The sequence below is a fragment of the Pipistrellus hanaki genome (genome assembly GCF_964339955.1).
Source record: "Pipistrellus hanaki genome assembly, chromosome: 16".
NCBI lineage: Eukaryota > Metazoa > Chordata > Mammalia > Chiroptera > Vespertilionidae > Pipistrellus > Pipistrellus hanaki.
The window spans coordinates 46544643-46565417 of record NC_140518.1 but is presented as its reverse complement, the minus strand read 5'-3'; the positions used below and the strand labels follow the sequence as shown (position 1 = coordinate 46565417).

Below are 20775 nucleotides of genomic sequence, written 5' to 3'. Positions count from 1 at the left end.
TTGCCCGCCCCCGCCTGGCCCTCGCACCGCCGTGGCCGTGCTCCTCACCCTGCCCTTCCCGCAGAGTTCGACGAGCCCCAGGCCCTGGCTGTGCTGCTCGAAGAGGAGCTGGTGGTGCTAGACCTGCAGAAGCCCGGCTGGCCGGTGCTGCCTGCCCCGTACCTGGCCCCCCTGCACTCGTCCGCCATCACCTGCTCGGCCCACGTGGCCAACGTCCCCGCCAAGCTGTGGGCCCGCATCGTGAGCGCCGGGGAGCAGCAGAGCGCCCCGCCCGCCGCCGGGGCCTCGGTGTGTGCGCGGCTCCCGCCGGGCCGCCTGTGGGGAGGGTGTCCCTGTGAGAGGGGCAGCCAGTGCAGAGCTGGAGGTGGAGCGTGCAGGTGTCCATTGGGCTCAGAAGCAGTTTGGGTCCTGGGTGTCAGCCAGGGTCAAAGGGAGGAGAATTTGTCCTGACCTCCACTGACACCTCCGTCCTTCCCCAGAGCTGGCCCATCTCCGGGGGCCGGAGCCTGGCCCAGGAACCTCCTCAGCGAGGGCTGCTGCTGACGGGGTAGGCAAACCGTGCGTGTGTGTGTGTGTGTGTGTGTGTGTGTGTGTGTGTGTGGTGTGTGTGGGCTAGTGGGACCGGGTGTGGGAGAGCCCAGCCTAGATAGGCGGGTACTGACCTGCCCAGTGACTCAGGCCTGGCCCCTGTGGGACCGGGTTCCCCTTCAGGAGGGAGGGTTGGATTGTAACTTCCTTAGGCCCTGTTTCAAGCCCCTCCCTCTGGGTCCGGGGCCTGGGCCTGAGCTCTGTCACCTAGCCTGCCCTGGGACCGGAAAGTCTGGGCTGGCCCTGCGGGCTGCCCAGGACGGTGCCGAAGAGCCCGGCCTGGGCCTGCCGGTGCGGTGACTCAGGCTGACTTCCTGCCCTGCCCCTCTGCCTGCCTGTGCCGGGAGTCATGGCCTGGCCGCCTCCCTCTCCTGCTTGGAAACTGTTAATCATGGCTTTCGGGGCCGCTGGGGCTTCCCATCCGGCCCCACACTCCTGCTCCTCCTCCTGCCAGGGCTTCCCACCTGGCAACACCCCAGGTTTGCCTGCTCCCGCCTCCCCTCTCCCTGCTTTCTGCTGGCCTCCCTGCTCCCACCTCCCCCCTCCCTGCTTTCTGCTGGCCTCCCTGCTCCTGCTGCTGCCTTGGGCCCAGCTGACCCCTCTGCTCTGTGACCTTTTGCTGGGTGACCCAGTGAGGACAGAACCCCTGAGTCCCCTGCTCCCTGGATCTCCCCTCTTCCACTTCCTGCTCACCACCCTGGCGATGGTGTCTACAACGCTCACCCTGTTTGAAGGGCCCAGGTGCGTGTGGCCTGGCATATAGTCTGCACTCAGTAGGTGCTTCCTATTTGCTGTATACAGTAGGCGTTTGGGCAGTGTTTGGCTTGTGCAGTAGGCGCTCAGTGATGAGTGGATGGAGGATGGGCGGGGGCCCTGTATGGCACATGTGTCAAACACAAGGCCCGCGGGCCAAATACAGCCCGCCAGGCCTTGCAATGTGGCCCGCACCGCGCTGTCATCACTGCACTCCGCTGTCAGCTTATGACATTGTCAGTTTATGACTGTTCAGTAAACCATTCGGCCCGCGATTTAGGCTGGATTTTAGGTTTTGGCCCCTTCTCTGATTGAGTTCGACACCCCTACGGTGTGGGCTGACGGCTCCCTCCTGCAGCCACGAGGACGGCACGGTGCGGTTCTGGGACGCCTCCGGCGTGGCACTGCGGCCGCTCTACAAGCTGAGCACAGCCGGCCTCTTCCAGACGGACTGCGAGCACGCCGACAGCCTGGCCCAGGCCCCCGAGGACGACTGGCCGCCCTTCCGCAAGGTGGGCCCCGCCCCCGCCCCCGCCCCCGCCCCGGGAGCTGGCCCGGCTCTGCCCGGGTCTTCACTCCACCCCGTTCCCCAGGTGGGCTGCTTCGACCCCTACAGTGACGATCCCCGCCTCGGGGTGCAGAAGGTGGCGCTCTGCAAGTATACAGCGCAGATGGTGGTGGCCGGCACCGCAGGCCAGGTGAGCCTGGCGTCCTCGGGTTGGGGGGTTGGGAGGGATTTTTGGAAGAGATGTGCCTGGACTGGAGGGTCTGGTGAAGTGGTAGAGGGCCGGCATGGGCAAAGCCCTGAGGTAGGAGACCAAGCTCTGGCTGCAGGGGAGCTGGAGGCCTGGGCCAGGGCCGGCGCGGGTGTTAGGTGAGCCCTGGAAGGGCAGGGAGCAGCAGGGCTTGGTCAGCGCTGTTCTCAGAGTACACGGCGGGCTCAGTGGTGCTTTGTGAAGTGGGAGGTAGGTGTGGTGGGGGTACTTTGCCCCAGCAGGGCAGCGACCAGTGGGTCTTGTCGTCACTATTCCTCAGTGCAGCCCTAGGGCACCGTAGGCATTCAGTGAGTGCTGGCTCAGCGGATAAATGAGACCACCCTGGGGCCTCCCTGACAGTGACTGCAGGCTCGGGGGGCATGGTGGCCCATCCTCTGTGCTGACCCTCCCTGCCCTGGCTGCGGGCTCAGGTGCTGGTGCTGGAGCTCAGCGACGTGCCATCGGAGCAGGCGGTCAGCGTGGCCAGCATGGACCTCCTCCAGGACCGGGAGGGCTTCACGTGGAAGGGCCACGAGCGGCTGAGCCCGCGCACGGGGCCCCTGCCCTGGCCCGCCGGCTTCCAGCCCCGGGTGCTGGTTCAGTGCCTGCCCCCAGCCGCCATCACCGCCGTCACGCTGCACACCGAGTGGAGCCTCGTGGCCTTTGGCACCAGTCACGGCTTCGGTCTCTTCGACTACCAGCGCAAGAGCCCTGTGCTGGCCAGGTGTGTGGTGCGGCCTGCAGCCCGAGGAGGGGTCTGTCCGCCCAGCTGGCCCCACTCTGTGGGGCCTTCGGTGTGTCCCACCCCAGCCAGGCCTCCGCTTCCTGTCAGCCTGTGGTGAGGCGGCTCCAGCGCTGACCTTCGCGAAGTGCTGCTGGCGGAGTGCCAAGCCCCCCAATGCCGGGGCGGCAGGGCGGGGCTCCTGCTTCCCGATCTGGGACCCTTAATGCCCGGCCCCCAGGCAGCGGGAGCACAGAGGCTGCTCTGTACCCAGCGGGCCCCTGTCTGCCCCCAGGTGCACGCTTCACCCCAACGACTCCCTGGCGATGGAGGGGCCGCTCTCCAGGGTGAAGTCGCTCAAGAAGTCCCTGCGCCAGTCTTTCCGGCGCATCCGTAAGAGCCGCGTCTCGGGCAAGAAACGGGCTGTTAACACCAACAGCAAGGTGAGCTGGGGCCAGGCTGCGGGCAGCACCCCTCGGCGGCGGGGTAGACATGGAGCCAGGCCTGGCCCTGGCCGGTGCCCTTTGTCTGCGCCTCTATGGCCCCCCTCAGTAGCCTTCAGCCCCTGGGCGACCGGGTGAGCTGGGAGGGTGCTGGGCAGTGGGTGCTGGGCTCTGAGGGAGAGGACAGCGTCCTGGAGCCCCACGTCCCCAGCTGCAGGAGGCCAACGCGCAGCTGGCGGAGCAGGCCTGCCCCCACGACGTGGAGATGACCCCCGTGCAGCGGCGCATCGAGCCCCGCTCGGCCGACGACTCCCTCTCGGGCGTGGTGCGCTGCCTCTACTTCGCCGACACGTTTCTTCGCGATGGTGAGGCCCGGGGCGGCCTCGGCTGGCCATCCAGGAGACGGGCAGTGGGGCAGGGGGTTGGAAGGCGTTACTCGTGCCTCCAGGCGGCACCGGCGGCAAGGTGCGGGCCAGCCAACAGTTCCCCCGGGATTCCTGCTGGAAGGGGTCAGAGGGGAGCCACAGGACCTCAGACTGAGAGCTCAGGGTTTGGGGTGGGAATGCCGTACGGCCCGTCAGCAGTGAGGGAGGGATCCGCGAGGGTCTGTGCTGTCTGCCTCGCTAAAAAGCTGGCTTGGACCCCAACTGGTTAGCCCCTGAGCCGGCCCTCACAGAGAACTGGGTCGTCAGGTTTATCGAGTAATTCATCGGTCGATTTCTAACTCATACTGGGACTCGAACCCCTCCACTAACCAGAGAGTAGTCACCTGTGCTCTGCCGCTCCTTTTGCCGGAGTGGGAGGACTTGAGTTTGTGTCTGACAGCTGTGACCTACAGCGAGGTGCCCGCCCGCATCGCGCCCCATGGAGCGGATACTGATTCTGGGGGTGGCTCTGTCTCCTTTCTTCTTAAAAGTGCCTTTTAGGGTTGGTGCTGGGTCCGCTCCAGCCTGCACGGGGCATTTCAGTGATGTGTCTTTTAGCCTCTGGGTGAGCGAGGCCCCCTCTGGTGTTATTTGTCGGGGGTCCTTTATCTCGTGGATTTTCCCCAGTTTTGACGTGGCAGCCCGTGGGTCTCCCCAGTCACCGTAAGGAGGCCCGTGGGGCTCAGTTCCTGGCTGGCTGGGGCTGGTGTGAGTGCTCACTGCCTTGTTGCTGGGGTTCGGCTCCCCGATGCTTGCTGCTGAGGTCGCCGTTCCTCCAGGGCTGGCCCACCTCGGCGCTGGTTCTCTAGCTCGGATTCCCCACTGAAGGGTCTCCCCAGAGGTTCGGCTCACACGGGGCGAGAGGCGAGATGGTCCCAGCTCGTTTGAGCCCAGGCCTGGGACGTGGTGTCCGATTGCTGCCCGGACACACTGGAGGGGTGGGAGTGAATCGGGGTGCGGTTGGGACCCTGATGCACCTTTGGGGTGAGGACCCTGTTCTGAGTGTTGCCAGGGCTGGTAAGGGGATGTGGGGGTGGGAGAGTTGGGGCTCTGGGATGGGGCTGAGGGTGCCGTGGGCGGGTTGGAGAGGTCAGGGTCCATCCAGTTTGTGTGCCGTTGGCGTCTCCACGGAGGTGCCTCTTTAGGAGAGTGGTGTCCGAGGCTCGGGGTGTGGTCAGCAGTTTAGAGAGGGTGCCCAAGGCGACGGAGCTGGCTGAGGTCACCCCGAAGTGGAGCAGGAGAGAAGCAGACCCGGGTCCGTGCAGGAGCGGAGGGGCGGGATCTGTTGTGTAGGGCTGATGCCTGCCTCACAGCCTGTTGCCCCACAGCGGCCCACCACGGACCCACCATGTGGGCAGGCACCAACTCAGGCTCTGTGTTTGCCTACGCGCTGGAGGTGCCACTGGCAGTGGCAGGCAGCGAGAAGCGGTCCGAGCGCGCGGTGGAGGCTGTGCTGGGCAAGGAGGTGCAGCTGATGCATCGTGCGCCCGTGGTGGCCATTGCCGTGTTGGATGGGCGTGGCCGCCCGCTGCCTGAGCCCTTCGAGGCCTCCCAGGACCTGGCCCAGGCGCCCGACATGCAGGGTGGCCACGCAGTGCTCATCGCGTCTGAGGAGCAGTTCAAGGTGAGCTGCTGCGGACACCGCCAGGCTGCTGCCTCCTAGATACCACGGGACCCCTACAACTCTTGCCTTGACTATTCCTTACCTCTGAGCCCCCCGCAGGACCCCACCAGCCAGCAGGGGTGCTCCTGCAGAACCCCGACAACTCCCTCAGCTTACCTCACCGGATCCCCACCAGAACCCCTTGACCCACTCCTCTGGGCCCTGGCAGGAGGTCCTGGCAGGAGGTCCTGGTGTGGGGCATACCAGCCACCCAACCCTCACAACCCAGCGTGACTGGTTTTGCCAGGTTCTGAGGGAGGGGCCTGGGAGGCTCTAGGAGCAGTGTGGGACCGGGCCAGGACAGGAGGGCAGCTCCAGGAGGAGGGTGTGCAGGCAGAGGTGCTAGTGGCCAGGGGCAGGGCCTGTTGGCAGGCTGGGCTCTGCGTAGGGGCTGGGGGTGTGGACCGGACCAGGCTGTGCTCACTGGTCATCTGCCCGCTGCCAGGTGTTCACATTACCCAAGGTGAGCGCCAAGACCAAGTTCAAGCTGACAGCCCACGAGGGCTGCCGCGTGCGCAAGGTGGCCCTGGCCACGTTCGCCAGCGTGGCTTGCGAGGACTATGCGGAGACCTGCCTGGCCTGCCTCACCAACCTGGGCGACGTGCACGTCTTCTCGGTGCCGGGCCTGCGGCCCCAGGTGCACTACGCCTGCATCCGGAAGGAGGACATCAGCGGCATCGCCTCCTGCGTCTTCACGCGCCACGGCCAGGGTGAGGGGAGCTCTGGGGCCAGGGCCCCGGCGGGTCCGGGCGTGCTCCCGAGAGCGGCACGGAGGGGTGTCCAGTGTGGGCACAGCACCGGCCAGGGGGCGGGAGGGCCGTCAGCACGTGTGGGCAGAGGCCAGCTCCTGACTTCACTCTTGGCTCCTTCTCTCCCGCCCACCCAGGTTTTTACCTGATTTCACCGTCAGAGTTCGAACGCTTCTCCCTAAGTGCCCGGAACATCACAGAGCCGCTGTGTGCTCTGGACATCCGCTGGTCCCACGGTGCTGCCCAGGCCAGGTGCGCGGAGGTCTGGGAGGTCTGGTTAAGGCTGCGGTGGCCCCACCCCCAGATCCTGCATGGAGCAAGGGCGGCCCTCCCTGGTGTCAGCACTGTGTAGTCCCAGGTCTCAGGAATGCGAGGACAGGGGTTTTGGTCCTTTGAGCCTTGAGGTGCCTGCCTGTGACCCCATCATGGCCCTGTCTCTGCAGCTACAAACTCCAAGAGTCGCCCAAGCTGAGCCAGGCTAACGGGACCCCCGGCATCCTCTTGGCCCCACAGAGCCGCGATGGAAGCCCTAATCCTGTCTGCGGCACAAAAGCTGGTGAGGGGCTGGGCATGGAATGGGTGGCAGGACCCCAGCCAGCCAGCCTGACAGGGAGGCTTCTGCAGGAGGCACAGCTGGAATGCTGGGGAGGGTGCGCCAGGCCAGACAGGGGCAGGGGTTCAATACTGCCACATCCAGCTATGGCTGGTTTGGGGCCTGGTCCCCAGGTACAGAGGGCCCCAGAGGCCCTAACAGGCCTGGCCGTCTCCTCCCTGCAGGCACCCCCGAGCGGCCCGAGGCCACGCTCTCGCCCATGTCTGTTGACTCGGCCATCAGTGCTGACACCACTCTGGACACGACAGGGGACATCACGGTGGAGGATGTGCAGGATTTCCTGGGGTGAGGTGGGCGGGCAGGATCCACAGAAGGGCTGCCTCGGCTCCCCAGCCTCCCTCCCTCCCCCACCCTCAGCCAACCTCAGGTCTGAGCTGGGCACGCGGGACCGAGGGGGGCCTCACCCAAGTCCTGATCGCCGCCCCTTCCCCCAGCTCCTCGGAGGAGGCGGAGAAGAACCTGAGGAACCTGGTGGAAGACGAGGCTCGAGCCTGTGCCATCCTGATTAAATGAGGTGCTGCACGTGGACCACTCTGGGTCTGCTGGGTTCCCCGCCTCACCCCCAGGGGCCGCCTGCCTTCCCATCGGAGCCCAGCAGGCCCCTGGGACGCAGGCTCCGAAGCCTGCTGCTCTCCAGGCTGTGCCCGCAGGGCTTGGGCGCCCACAGATGGGATCTGCACTGTTTCGTATTAAACAGCCAGCCTGCCGGCCCCTGGGTGTCATAGGTTGTGTTTGGAACAAGAGGTGGTGGCAGTTTGGACTCGGGGTGGGAGGGTAGAGGGGGAGGTTTGGCTAGCTCATTTCAGCAGCTGAGATCACCCAGGCACAAGGCGGGGCCCTGTGGGCTGAGCCTGGAGAACGGGGCCTGGTCTGAGACTGGCCACCACTCCAGCCTCAGTGTGGCCCTGTCCACATGTGGGGCTCATAAGCCTACCCACCCTATTTGCTACGTAGAGCTTCCACCCCACCCCCCAATTAGTTGTAGACCCCAGCTCTGTTTCCTGCTGGGGACACTCCGGCCAGACTGGCCAGCCTTTAAGCAGTTACTGCTGCAAGGGGGGCGGGGGGAGGGGGCGGCCCTTGGCCTACCTGGAGGAGCCCGATAGGTGGCAGCCAAGGAGCCAGGTTGTCTGCCCCTTTGGCCTCCCTGGACCTCTGCTGACCCTTCTCTTCCTCTCCAGGGAGCCGCAGCTGCCCAGCTGCACTGCCTTGCTTGGAGCTGGGATCCAGGATCTGTGTCTCCTCCCGGCCCTTCGCACAGCTGTGCCTGCTAACCTGTGGACCCAAGGCACCTGCCCGTGTGGGCCCCAGGGTGTGGGCCTGGGACTCTGGGGTCTTGGACTGGCCTCTCCTACAGGCGAACCTGGAAGCCGGTGCCACAGGGAAGGACAGCTGGGCTGGCAGCCCATGCCACCTACTCCACACACCAGCCTTCCCCCTCCTTTTGCAAAGAATATTTTTCTAATGCCTGGACTGGACAGTGCTGGGCTGGACACTCGTTTCTAAAACTATTTTGGTACTTGTTCCTGGGCTAGCATGTCCCCCTCCTCCCACCCTCTACATGAGTGTGTGTATGAGTGTGTGTGTGTGTGTGTGTGTGTGTGTGAGAGAGAGAGAGAGGGAGGGAGACAGACTGGGAGCTCCCCTGGCACCCAGGACTGGGGCCCAGTCAGGTATGCGTTATGTGGGGTCAGAATGGGTTTCCCTGTAGATTGTACCTTGGGGGTTTTCTGTAATTTTGTTAACATTAGCCTTGTTTTAATATGAAAAATGCCGATTTTTAATATTGAAAATAAAAGCATTTAATATCTCTTAAAGGGCAACCGTGTCCTTTATCCCTCGCAGGGAAGGGGCTCACACCGGAGGAGTCTAATTTCCAGACAGGGTTGCCCCATTGACACTCGGGCTGTGCTGCTGGGGGACTGTGGCGCGGGCAGGACAGCAGGGCCCCTGGCCAGGTGGTGGGTGAAAGAGGCCCTTCCTCCTCACCAGAGCGAGGCTCCCGCAGGGGCCGGCAGGTGGGCGGAGCTGCTCTAGGCCAGGGCCTTCCGGAAGGTGCTCCAGGCGTGGAAGCAGCGGGTGAAGGCGTGCTGCTCGTTACCCTTGCGCACCAGGCGCAGGCGGCGGGGGTGCTCGTGCTCTTTGGCGCGCATGTGCTGGATGTACACCTGGTGGCAGGACACGCGTGAGGCGTGGGCAGGCCTTCCAGGCCCTTCGGGCCGGCTCCGCCCTCCCTCGCCCAGCTCACCTGGCAGGCTTTCAGACTCAGCTTGATCTCCACCTGACTCGTCTGGGTCCCCACCCACATGTAGACCTGAGGGTACGACGGGAGGTGGTCTCAGGGGGACCTTCTGGGCTAAGGGTTCCCACTGACAGACAAAGGGGTGGGCTCCTTGAATGGGCAGGGTTGGCAGGGGCCTCACCTCTTGGCCGTTGTCTAACAACATGATGTCATCATCTGCCAGGTCATCTTGGCAAAAGTCAGAACACTTCTCAGTCACTGCGAAGTAGCCCTTCTCATTGGAGCACCTGGGGGCCAAGGTCAGGCAAAGAGTCAGGTCCCCAGCAGCAGTCCCAGGGCGCAGGAGGCAGCGGGGAGGTCTGGCAGCCTCACCGGAAGAGCCGGGTGTGCTTCATGTACTCGGCATCGTCGTCATAAGGCTTCTGCGCGCCCAGGCCCACCCAGAAGAAGTTCTCGGGCTCCTCGCCTTCGCTGATGACCTGCGGGTGAGAGGGTGGCTCAGCTCAGGGTCCCTACCTGCCTCGCTGGCCCATGGCCACTGCCTGCCCTGGTCACCTGCTTGCTGTAGGAGGCCTCAAACATGGTGTTCAGTATGTCCTCCGCCAGCTTGGCCTCGTCCGGGTCTGACGCCCGGCCCACCCACGCGTACACAATGCCCTGGTTGTCCTCACTCTCGAAGGGAACCTGGGAGTATGCAGAGGATTCAGGTCAGGCCTACCCTGCAACCGCCCCCCGGACCCACAGTGCTGGTCACTTCCACAACCCCACCTTGAGGATGAAGCAGAACTCGGAGTTGAGGAGGCTGGAGTCGGTGTTTATCTGGATGCACCTGGGGGGGATGGGGGAGGAAGAGGGGGTGTTAGCAAGGAGTCAGGGTGGCTCACGGAGCCCACCTGCCCACCTGCACCTCTCCCCAGCCAGGCACCGGGTACAGAGGGCGCTGCCGTTGGTTCGGATCTGGTAGAGGCTGGGCTGCAGGGCACCCTGAGCCGCCTTCCTCCTGCCCCGGTGGATGATGAACTTCCTCTTGAAGTGGGACAGGAACTTGGGGTTCTCCTGCTGCTGCGTCATGCGCACCACCTGCGTGTATGGGAGTGTCAGGGGCAGCTCCGTGGAACCCCCCAACCCTTCATGGGCCAAGCCTCCTCTGGTCTGAGCCCCAGTCCCACAGACACCCCCCGCCGCCCGGCTGTGGGTATGGCGTTGCGCCGCAGGGCACGCGGGCGCACCTCGAGCTTGCCAGGGAAAAGGCTCTCGAACTTCTTCTGCAGGCTGAAGGTGAAGGTGAGCCAGCCCATGTTGGAGGCCTCCCGGCCCTGCCAGAAGTACACGATGCACTGGAAGTCCTCCTCCGGCTGCTTGTCCGCCTCAGCCACCGCCTCCTCGCCTTCTCTGCTCTCGGCCCCGGCCTTCTCCTCTTTCTCTTCCTTCTCCTCCTCCTCGTATTCCACAGGGACCCAGTACCTGCAGGTCAGAGGGCAGTGAGCAGGGGCTCAGAGCGGAGGGCTGGGCCAGGGAGGCGCTAGGGGACAGCACCTGCAGAGGAAGACGTAGCAGTCCTGCGTGTAGAAGTGGCCGAACTCCTCCTCAGGCAGCCGAGCGAACTTCTTACCCTCCAGCACGAAGCCCTCCATGCCATCCAGGTCCTCGTTCCACTCCTCCATCAGCTGCTCGGCCTGCGTGTGACCCCACCCCGCCGGTGGGCCTCTGGAGCTGGCCCTCCTCCCTGGGCAGGGGCCTGCACAGAGCCTCCTCCCAGGACCCAGGGCAGGCCGCATCCATTCAGCATGGGCCAAGTCCACCTCCACCTCGCCCCGCCCCGCCACCCAGGCCCGCCCCGCGTCCTATACCCGAGGCCCCGCCCCCACCTCTGCTAGCGCCATGGGCGGCTGCCTCGGCAGGAACAGTGCAGTGAGGTCGGCCTTCATCTCATCTTTCTTCTCGGCGTCACGCTTCACCTTCCCGGCAAGCCCCTGGCCCTGCAGCACGGCCTCTGCATTGCGTGTGTAGTCCACCGTCAACACGTCATCCCAATTCTTGAACTTGGCTTTGAACACCTGCCAAGGGGAGAAACACGAGTGAGGGTCAGCAGTTAAGGCTGCAGTGGAAGTAGCTGGGGTGAGGCCCGTAGGCGGGGATGGGGTGTGAAGGTGGAGTCTAGACACCAGAAGCGGGAGGGGCAGGTCCCGGTGGGGTGGAGTCCATGGAAGGGGGACTGGGAAGCTGGAGAGGAGCTGGAGGGGCGGGGCCTAGCAGCAGCACAGAAGCGGTGGGCTTGGGCTCAGCTCAGCAGGACAGTAGCTGACTCAGAGGGTCTGGGCTTTGAGGGATCTTCAGAATCCCGGGGAGGAGGCTGGAAGGGGGGAGGGTGTGGCTCGCACAGCTGGACCGCACTGCTACCTGTGCTTCAGTGCCCTCGAGGCTGCGGCTGACCATGGCGTAACGTGGTCGGTGCAGCATTCCGCACAGCTCCTGGCCGAGCTTGAGGGCGGCGGCGCGCACCAGGCGTGGGGACTTGCGGCCGAGCCAGATGAACACGTCGGACCAACAGTCCAGGATGTAGACGCAGCGCGTGTCCAGCAGGCTCTGCAGCTGGGGGCCAGAGCTGGGGGTCAGCCAGTGCTGGGCCAGAGGGGAGGGTCCTGCCCGCTCGCCTCCTTCCTGTGCGTCTCACCAGCCTCATCCCGGGCATCAGCTCCACCTTGGGCGGCTTCTTATGCTCCACTGACAGCTTGTAGTTGATCTGGGGCAGCTCCAGGTAGCCCAGGCCCAGGCCCACCTAGCAGGAGGAAGGTGAGTGCCATAGGGGCGGGGTCTGGGGACACAAGCCCCATCCACAACCAGTCCTGACTTGGAGCCTGGCACTGCCTGCTGTGTGCACTTGGGTCCACTGCCTCTCCTCTCTGGGCCTTCGTTTCGTCCCTCCACTCCAAGGCCATTTTAAGAGCACCCTATCAGTGGAAGGACTTTAAATGCTTCTTTTCCTGCCTACTTGCTCCAGAATTTACTATTGTTTCTAATTCTCTAACTTATCCTTTTTCTGCTCAGACACTCCATGGCTTCGTGTCGCCTACAGAATGAAGGCCAGGTTCTCAGGCCTAGCACCCAGGCACTCAGCCTCCCTCTGCAGCTCCTTCCAGGAAACACAGCCCACACTCTGCTGGTGGCCTCAGAGCCAGCTTCCAGACCTTGGCTCAGCTATTCTGTCCACAATGTGGCACCTTCACACCAAGTCCAGATGCAGGCCAGTCGCCATGGTGGTCCGCGGCCCATCCCCCACCCTGACCGCCGGTGAAGTCAGGCCAGCGTGAGCCACTCACCTTGTACAGCTTGGGCTGCGGCGGCCAGAAGTCGTCGGGCACGTGCTTCTTGATCTCAGAGGGCTCACCCCCCAGTGCCTCCCAGAACTCGGGGGGCTCCTGGCCCTGCACCAGCAGCGTGATCTCTGCCTTCCCTTTCCGCTCGTTCTTGTTAATTTTTTCTGCAAAAAGCCTGGGGACAGGTACAAAGCCCTCAGCAAGGCCCGCCCCTCCTTAGGTGACAGTTCTGCTTTGCACAGAAGCCCTCCCAAGTGTGAGCAGGGCGCAGTCTCATACCTGGTTTTGGTAGTGCTGCTCAGCGTGGCCTGGGCCCCCCGCCACACATAGATGTCCAGCCCGCGGTCCAGCAGGAAAACAAACCTGTGATAGGTACAGGCAATGACTGTTCAGAGCCCGCCCCCCACCCCAAACCCCCCATCCTGGGGCTAAAAGGTCTAAAGGAGTTGCTGGAAGGCTTCTTTTAGAGCCACCTCTGTCCCCCCTGGGGAAAGGGGAGGCTCAGAGTCAGGCAGCCCCACCTCATGTCGCTGGCGCTCACCTAGGGTCCAGGGAGGCTCCCTTGAGTGGCACAGGCTCCAACTTGATGTTCTTTTTCCCGTACACACGGTACATCCTGGAGGCCGGAGCAAAAGTGGACTGGAGGGGACACCACGGGACCAGTGTACCCTAACACCCACCCCAGTCCTTCCAAGCGGGGTCCAGGTCCGTGCTGCCACCCACACACCTCCTCACCTGGTGACGTAGTGCGTGTCCTCTACGGTGTAGAAGCCACTGGCTGTTCCACCCTCAATGTAGGCAATGTCGTTATCGAACACCTGTGTGCGAGGGTGCAGCCGTTACCGTGAGCTAATGCACCTCCCACCAACCCCACCTCACTCAGCTGTGCTGGTGCTAAAATCTGTGATGAAGCTAAAGAGGAGCAGCAAGACCTGTGTCTATAAACACAGACACGTCCTGGGTGGCAAGACGGACAAAGGGAAGGCGTTCACTCCTGTGCAGCTCAGGTGTGCTCAGCATGCTGAGGTGTGTGTGCGGGGACAGAGCAGGCTTATGCAGGAGGGCACACTGGGTGAATCTGGGTAAAATCAAGTGTGGCCTCATCTACAATTAAGCAGCTGGAAGGAGGGGCCAGAACCACTCACTAACCCTTCGCACTGGACTCGGTTCAGCCCTTGGCCCCGCCGCTTGGCGTCCAGCTGGTGGCTCCACCCGCTGGCCATATTGGCTTGTTCCCCACCTCCCTTGGCCTCCGATGACCCAGGCTCCCACCTTCAGCCTTATCTTGCTCCCCTGCCTTCACCATTCTGTCCCTGCTTCCTTTCCGCTTCAGGTCTTGACCCCAAAACCCTTTGGTCTCCGGGCCCCGCCCTCTCAGCCCGCCCAGCCCAGCACCTGCAGGAACTCCTCGCTCTCGTCGCCCATCTCCTCGCGGGCAGTGCGGCACTCCGCGCCCAGGTAGTTGCGCAGGTTCACGGCGTGGATGGCGGAACAAGCCTTTTTGTCCAGCGTGGCCTCCCCGCCAATCCAGTAGTAGATCTCCCAGTTCAGAGAGCCGCTGTCGTCCAGGAAGGTCTGGGGGCCGGGCCAGTCACGTCAGCCCGCCCCGGCCCGCCCTGGCGCCCTGGCTCACCAGAGGCTCCCGCCCCCGGACGGGATGGGGCCACACCGCCGCCTGGGCCACCTCCATCCGCCTCCCCTGCAAAGCCTCCCCTCCCTCCATGACCAGCCGCGTGCCGAGGCCGGGCCGCCTCACCTTGAGCACGATGTAGCAGTCGGCCTCGTAGAACTTGCCGTGTAAGGCCTCCTCCACAAGCACGGGCACGAAGTTCTCGATCTGCCAGATGGTCAGGCCGGGCAGCTGGCCCACGTCCTCTGTGAAGAACTCTGAGTAGTCGAGGCGCGGCTTCTCCAGACCCTGGTCCCAGCGCCGCACCTTACCGCCGGGGGCTCGGGCCTCCGCACTCTCCTGGGGTCAGAGTCACAGCGCACGGATTGGTCTGCGCAGCCACTCACACTGCGGTCTCCACGCTTCACCCGCCTCAGGGCCTTTGCCCAGCCCCTACGTGGTGATCTGGGTCACACAGTCTGTCTTGACCAGAGTCCAGGGCGGCCCAGCCCTTGGCCTGACTTACCTCCTGCTTCCTGTTCTTCTCCTGGGCCACGTCCGACATGCCCTTTAGCACCTGCTTGGCCTGGTCGTCCTGGGCCGAGTCCTTGCGCCTCCGGAGCCGCATCTTTCGAGCCAGGGGGTCCTTAGACCCACCGCCTGCTTTGGGGACGGCAAATGGCTAAGCCCGGCTTGACCTGCCCCTGGGGCATCCAGCCACCCAGGGCCAACCCCACCCGCCAGTGTCCAGAGAGCTGTGTCCCGCCCCACTGACAGACGGTGAGGTGGGCGCCGAGAGCAGCCCCCTCAGCCAGACCTGCCTGCTTACCGGCGGCGGCGGCGGCGGCCACGGTGGCAGGGGAGGCCCCGGCCAGCCGGAGCTGGTTCTGTAGCGAGAAGTCGATGTTGTAACACTCGGCAGTGCGGTCCATGGGCTTGGGAGGCATGACCAGGCTGGGATTCTCCCGAACGTCCAGGACCTGCCTCACGGAGGAAGCAGAGGTAGCGCTGAGCCTGAGTCCCACCTCCCGGCTACTCCAAACTTGGTTTCCGCTCTACAGCCACTCGGGCTGTGCCCAGGGGCCTGGCTCACATCCCAGCTCAGTGAATGCCCGTCCTGGCCTTTGGGTTTTCCTTCTATAGGACTTAAATGATGCCGTCCAGCATGACATGGATACGGGGATGTAGATCACCTTCTCCCCAAAAGCACCCCGGCCAAGGCCACCCCTCCAGGAGGCCCCTCATTCCAGTGACACGCCTGTGCTCGGTCCTTCCTGAGGGTCTGTCTGTACCCCCCACTCCTGCCGGTCTGGGCCTGCCCCAACCTGGATCTCTGGCAGGAAGTGGATGGCCTCTGGGAGGGTCACCAGGCGGTTCTTGTTCAGGACAAGTTTCCTCAGCTTTGTGCACCTGTGGGAACAGAGCCAGGCCTGAGACAGGTGATGGGGGCAGGGGAACGTCAACCCGGGGCGGGGAGGCAGGGCAGAGGCGGTGGCCCGGCTAGTGAAGGAACGGGCGCTCTGAGGTGCAGGAAGGCGGGGAGGCGGGAGCACGTGGACGGCGCCTCCTCACGGCTAAGTGACTGAATTTTTTCTGTGACGTTGACAGGGAAGTTTTCCAAGTGACCTGCAGGCTAAGGGCCCTGGATACAAGCACCAATAATATGTTCTGCTCAAATTAGTTTGCAAGCTGCTGAGGGGTCCCCGGCTCTCTGCCTGGGGGAGTGCTCAGAGCCGGAGGCCAACGGGTGGGAAGCAGCACAGCCCCTCTGGCCTCATGCTATCCGTGTCCTCCCAAAGGTGCTCTGGGGACCCGAACTAGGAATTCGGGTCCTAGTTCACCGCCCGTGTGTGTGGTCGCCATCCACAAAGCCAAGTTAAATCGTCCATTTTGTAAGATGCCGAAGGCCACAGGGTGGGCACCAGCCATCCTAGGGTTCAGTGCCGTGCCCTGCCCCGCCGTCCACACCTGCAGAGGCTCTCGGGGATCAGCTCCAGGTTGTTGTTGGCAGCCATGAACTCCTCCAGGCTGGCCAGCTTGCCGATGCCCGAGGGCAGCCCATCGAAGTCCAGGTTGTTGGAGTTCAGGTACAGCTTCTTCAGTTTGGTCAGCTTGCAGATGGCTGACTGGAGAGAAAGCAGGCAGGGCAGTCAGGGCAGCAGCCAGGGTGGCCCAGTAGCCTTCCTGCCCACCGCCAAAGGGCTGGACGCACAGGCAGGGAGGTGAGTTGATTTCGGGACAGGTTCAGGGTCTCCACGTGCACCCACTGGTCGATGCACAAGGACAGCTCTGCAATCTGGTTGCTGCTGAGGTTGAGGCGGCGCAGGCTGGAGAGGGTGTACAGGCACTCGGGCACCCGCGTCAGGTCGTTGCAGGACAGGTCCACATCTGGAGCGTGGGGGGAGGGTGCATCAGCCAGGGCCCCCGCAGCTCCAGCGCAGCCAGGCCTTGTCCAAACCCTGCCGCACCCCCTCCAGGCTCTGGCTTTCAGCTTAATCTCCCCGAGCCTCCGGAGAAACTCCTGCACACGGGCATCTAAGCATAAATTGGGTGCTCATTTGTGTTTTTACTAGTCACCATGACAACGGGAGAGCTAATCATAACCGCCAACCCTAAACTTCCCTTTCGGGAGGGGGTCAGAGAAGCAGGCTGCATCCCTTCCTGCAGAGGAGGTGAGGGGCCTGCGGGCAGCAGAGGCTGAGGCCCCGGAACTGCACTGCCGACCTGTGAGGTTGCTCAGGCCCTCCAGGCTGGTAGGGAGGTTGCTCTGGGTGCGCTGGGTGTTCCTAAGGTGCAGAGTCTGCAGGGCCGTCAGAGCTGGGAGCTGCCTGCAGGGAGAGGGGTGGTCATGCCCGGGGAGGGTGCAAGGGCACAGGACTGAGAGGGCCTAGGGGACAAGGTCAAAGACAGTTGAGGGGTGAGGCGGACAACACAGGGTACCCAGGTGGGGTCTGGCTAAGGTACACAGCCCACACCAAACGCAAATGGGAAGGGTCAGGGCTCCTGGGAATAAGGAGCCAGGCCGGTTCCGGGGCTGGGTTTGGAGGGCGAGGCGAGCGCCGCTGACCGCAGCTGTGCGTGCAGCAGGGGGTTCCCGTTGAGCACGAGCGTCTGCAGGTGCACAAGGCGGCGCATCTGAGGGGGCAAGCTCTCCAGGCGGTTCTCGCTGAGGTCCAGGTACAGCAGGTCAGTGAGGTTGATGAAGAGCTGGTTGGGGATGGTGTCAATGCTGGGCAGGAGGGAGGGAGGGAGAAGGGCATGAGGCGACCAACCAGCGGCGCATGCCCACCTGCCCCCAATGTGCTGCGGCCCACCCTAGCACATCCCAGCCTGACGGGCACCTGTTATGGCTGAGGTTCAGCACCAGCATGTTCTTGGCGTTCTCCAGCTCCCGAGGGCACTCCGTCAGCTGGTTGTAGCTTAAGTCCTGGGTAGGAGGGATAAGGCCAGGTCAGGGGTCAGGCTGGGCACTGAGAGGGGACCAAGGGAGACAGCCAGACCCTGGCGGGAAGGGTGCCTAGGTTAAGGATCTGACTGCATGAGGAACCTTGGGCAAGGCACCAACTATGCTAAGCCTCAGTTACCCCAGTTGTAAAATGGAATAACGACTCAGGGACCATCACAGTGGGTGGAAGCCACTGACCAGAACTGAGAGGTCATCCAGCTTGAAGATGTCATCGGGGACTCCAGAATTCTTCAGGCTGTTGGCTCGAGCCACGATGGCCTGGGATAAACCAGGAGGAGCAGGATCAGGGAGGCCGCCCGAGTGATCATTGGAGGCCTGGCCTGAGCGCTCCCCCACCCTGGCCTTGCACACAGTCCCTCCCCCGGGCAGGCTCTTCCTGTTCTCCCTATAAGCTCCTATTCACGCCTCAAAGCCCAGCTCAAATGGGTCCCAGAGCCCAGATCTCAGGGAACTTTTTCTGGTAGAATATCCCTCTTCTGCTCCTTTCCAGAGGGCAAGACAGGGCTGCTAGACAGGGAGGGGTGGGCCTAGAGACCAGTGTGGACTGAGTTCGTTCTCCCCTTGGGACTGAAACCTCGTGTTACAGACGTGCTGAGAGTGTGAGGGGGAGAGGAGGCTGTGATTACAAGCAGCAGCAGGGCGCAGGCTAGGCTGCCTCTCCTTCGCCAGGCTGTGGGGTACCCACGGGACCTCCCCAGAAAGTGGAAGGGACTTGCCTGAGGCCACGCGGGCAGGAAGTGGCAGAGCTGGCTTGAACTTAAGCAGCCTGAGTCCTTAACATCTCAGGGTTTGGCTTTGGGTGGGAACGGCCTTTGCCAAGGCCCCAAGGTCTGGCCGAGCCTGTGCTCTGAGTTACCGGAAGCTCCGTGAAGAGAAGCAGTGTAAGCAGGTCCCACTGACCACCTCCCCTTCAGCCAAACACCCCTACCCCAGCTCTGCCGCTGCCTGGCTCCGTGACCTCTGGCAAATGACCTGTCTCTGTGGCCAAATGTCCTCATCTGTTCTCTTGGTAGAGGTCAGGATTATAAGAAAAAACCCACATGGAATAGCGCTTAGCCACTACCAGTTGTTATTATTGTCGCTGTTGCCCAGAATAGGTGGGATTTGGGGTACTCCCTCTCGTTTTTACCCAGAGGCCACACAGGACATTATTATACTCTCTCCCCTTTGGGAAGGATGCGGGCAGGGGTGATGGCCCCGCTTGGGGTCTGACCCTGCCCTTGCACCCCTGCCTAGACTCCAGTCCCCACCCCGAAGCTTGGTGGCCGCCGGCATCACTCACCCGAAGAGATGGCAGGCTGGACAGCTCCCCATGGAGCGTGGTCAGGTTGTTGTGGCTCACAGACAAGTGCTCCTGGGCCAGGACGAAGGAGCAGGGACTCAGTGGGGTGTCTATGGCGTCTCCACCTGCCATTTGGGGTCCCTCGGCCACACAGGCCCAGTCCACCTCTAAGCGCCCTCCCGCACACACCCCGCATCTCCCTGAGGCGTCCAGGGAGAGGGCCTCTGCCCTCGCCAGCTCTGCTCATACCTGTCACCACCGTTCTCGGTCTGCTTTGTCCACCTGCCCAGCCCCCAGGGCACCGACCCTGCCCACTGACACTCCTTACCAGCTTCTGCAGGGCAGCCAGCTCCTCTGGCAGGTAACAGAGGCCGGTGCGGTTCAGCTTCAGCCACCGAAGACTGGTCATGGCCTTGACATTCTCAGGGAAGTAGCCTCCCTGCGGGGTATTGATGGTGAGGCTGGTCTGGGAGAGGAACGTCCCTGCTCTGCCACTCTCTATGGCCCCCGAATGCCCATGGGAACCTCTGGGGAGCAACAGAGCCAATCTCGCCCACTGTGTGACCCTGGACAAGGCACTCTGCCACTCTGAGCCTCAATTCCCCACCATAAAGAGGGCTGATAAAAGCCCCCTGTAACAGAACTGTGAGGAATGACTAATTATTAGGATGGCTGTTGGCCTAAGATAGTCTCTTGCTGGAGGGTTGGGATGGAACACCTCCAGCACCCAGCTGTGTGCTCAGCTTTGCTCAAATGCCTTCATCCAGTGTTCCAGGCTCTGCCAAGTATGGGGGTGCCCCTGAACCTCTGCCTCGGTCCTACCTGTGCCCTCACCTTGCCATCAGCCTACAAGTCATTTGTGGCAAGATCCAAACCCCCAGTGCAAGGCCCCAGCCACCCCCCTACACAGGCACTGCCTCATTCGTCATTCATTCCACCAACTGGAATGCCCACCTCAGCACCCCCAGCCCTCGTGGCAGGGAGCCTGGGGAGCATATGCTTTTAGTGCCCTTGGCTGTGTCCCCTTCCCCACACACTACATTCCCAGCCAAGGACTCAGACTTCCAATCTGGAAAGGACACGTGGAGACCCCAGGTGAGTGGAGATGGAGGTAGAGGAAAGTGGTGTGGTTACCTGTGCAAGGGGTCAAAAGTGTGTGCACATGTGGATAAATGCAACCTGCCTCCTCCTCAGTCCTGGCTAGACAGGCCCTGCCCCCAGCAAGTCTGGGCTCCCCAACACTATACAGACTCGGGTCTAAGCCTGCCCACCCCCTCCCTTCAGCCTGGGCTGACCCCCTGTCCCAGGCCAGCTCTCACCTCCATCCTGGCCTGCCTCCTCAGTCACTGGCCCTGCCCACCTCCTCCCCGTCTGCCGCTCTAAACCGCCTCACCCACCCGCTCGCTGGCAGGCTGGCAGGCTCCCGGTGGCCTGGTCATTCCGCCGGCAGCTGGGCAGCCTCCCACCTGCCTCCCACCGCTGCCCGGCGCTCCGCCCGCGCCCAGGCCCCTGGAGGGCCATTCTCAGCCCCATTTCTCTCGGAAGGAGGAAACCGCGGAGCCCCGAGGGGAAGTGACTTGCCCAGGATCACACCGGAACGGGCGGCGGCGGAGGGCACCGGACCCGGGGGCATCGGGTGCCGCTGCGCGCAGGGAGTCGGGGCCGGACTCGGCGCGACCTCAGCGGGGCCGGGAGCAGCTGGGAGCGGAGCTGAGGCCGCCGCCCGGACCCCGCCGCCAGGACCGGCCCGGGCTCCCAGCCCCCCAGCCGGACGCCCAGCCCAGCGCCCGGCCGGCCCCCAGCAGGCCCTCCCGGCGCCCGGAACGGAGGCCGAGGGGAGTCCTTCGCGGCGGGGGATCGAGGCCCCCGAGAGCCCCGTCCGGCCCGGCCCGGCCCCGCCCAGGTCGGCGGCCCAGGCCCGCGGAGGCGGCAGGAAGCGGGCGCGCGGGCCGCGGCGGAAGGGACGCGGGGAGGAGGCGGCCGCCGCCGCGCCGCTCACCTTGAAGTCGTTGCCGCTGAGGTCCACGCCGCGCACGAACGGCAGCACCCCGGTGGCCTCCATGGCGCCGCTCTCTCCGCCGCGCTCTCCGCCGGACGCGGTGCGGGGAGCGGGCCCCGCCCTTCACCCCGCCCCCGGAGAGCGGGAGGC

General features: G+C 63.8%; 3 protein-coding genes across 5 annotated transcripts in view; 1 reads left to right on the top strand and 2 right to left on the bottom strand.

The window, feature by feature from the left end:
- The window catches only part of LLGL1 (LLGL scribble cell polarity complex component 1), a 16477-nt gene extending 7950 nt beyond the window's left edge, over positions 1–8527 (top strand). For both annotated transcript variants that reach the window (XM_084861497.1, XM_084861496.1), the window contains exons 10-23: positions 65–288; positions 480–547; positions 1700–1853; positions 1935–2039; positions 2528–2820; positions 3113–3260; positions 3472–3625; positions 5014–5309; positions 5794–6058; positions 6235–6349; positions 6541–6653; positions 6875–6995; positions 7145–7224; positions 7892–8527. In XM_084861497.1, coding sequence (XP_084717623.1) covers positions 65–288; positions 480–547; positions 1700–1853; positions 1935–2039; positions 2528–2820; positions 3113–3260; positions 3472–3625; positions 5014–5309; positions 5794–6058; positions 6235–6349; positions 6541–6653; positions 6875–6995; positions 7145–7223 — 2135 coding nt within the window. In that variant the 3' untranslated portion in view covers position 7224; positions 7892–8527. The remainder of the gene's footprint in view (positions 1–64; positions 289–479; positions 548–1699; positions 1854–1934; positions 2040–2527; positions 2821–3112; positions 3261–3471; positions 3626–5013; positions 5310–5793; positions 6059–6234; positions 6350–6540; positions 6654–6874; positions 6996–7144; positions 7225–7891) is intronic.
- SHMT1 (serine hydroxymethyltransferase 1) overlaps positions 1–20775 on the bottom strand; it is a 1020383-nt gene that overhangs the window by 912177 nt on the left and 87431 nt on the right. The window lies entirely within an intron of this gene.
- Positions 8488–20775, bottom strand: FLII (FLII actin remodeling protein). Of its 2 annotated transcripts, none has more exons than XM_084861492.1 (30): positions 20626–20775; positions 18955–19065; positions 18627–18698; positions 17522–17602; positions 17220–17305; positions 16946–17107; positions 16603–16706; positions 16091–16266; positions 15847–16004; positions 15204–15288; positions 14708–14858; positions 14405–14541; positions 14026–14238; positions 13665–13844; positions 13005–13087; positions 12811–12885; positions 12549–12632; positions 12273–12444; positions 11627–11731; positions 11353–11544; positions 10821–11009; positions 10489–10628; positions 10182–10416; positions 9878–10032; positions 9721–9781; positions 9508–9636; positions 9325–9431; positions 9134–9239; positions 8959–9024; positions 8488–8878 (listed from the first exon to the last, which is right to left on the bottom strand). In XM_084861492.1, exons 1-30 carry the CDS (start codon positions 20686–20688, stop codon positions 8744–8746), a joined length of 3813 nt encoding a protein of 1270 aa, XP_084717618.1. In that variant the 5' UTR covers positions 20689–20775; the 3' UTR covers positions 8488–8743. The 2 variants fall into 2 exon arrangements, with proteins under 2 accessions (XP_084717618.1, XP_084717619.1); XM_084861493.1 differs by having other exon boundaries at positions 14405–14538.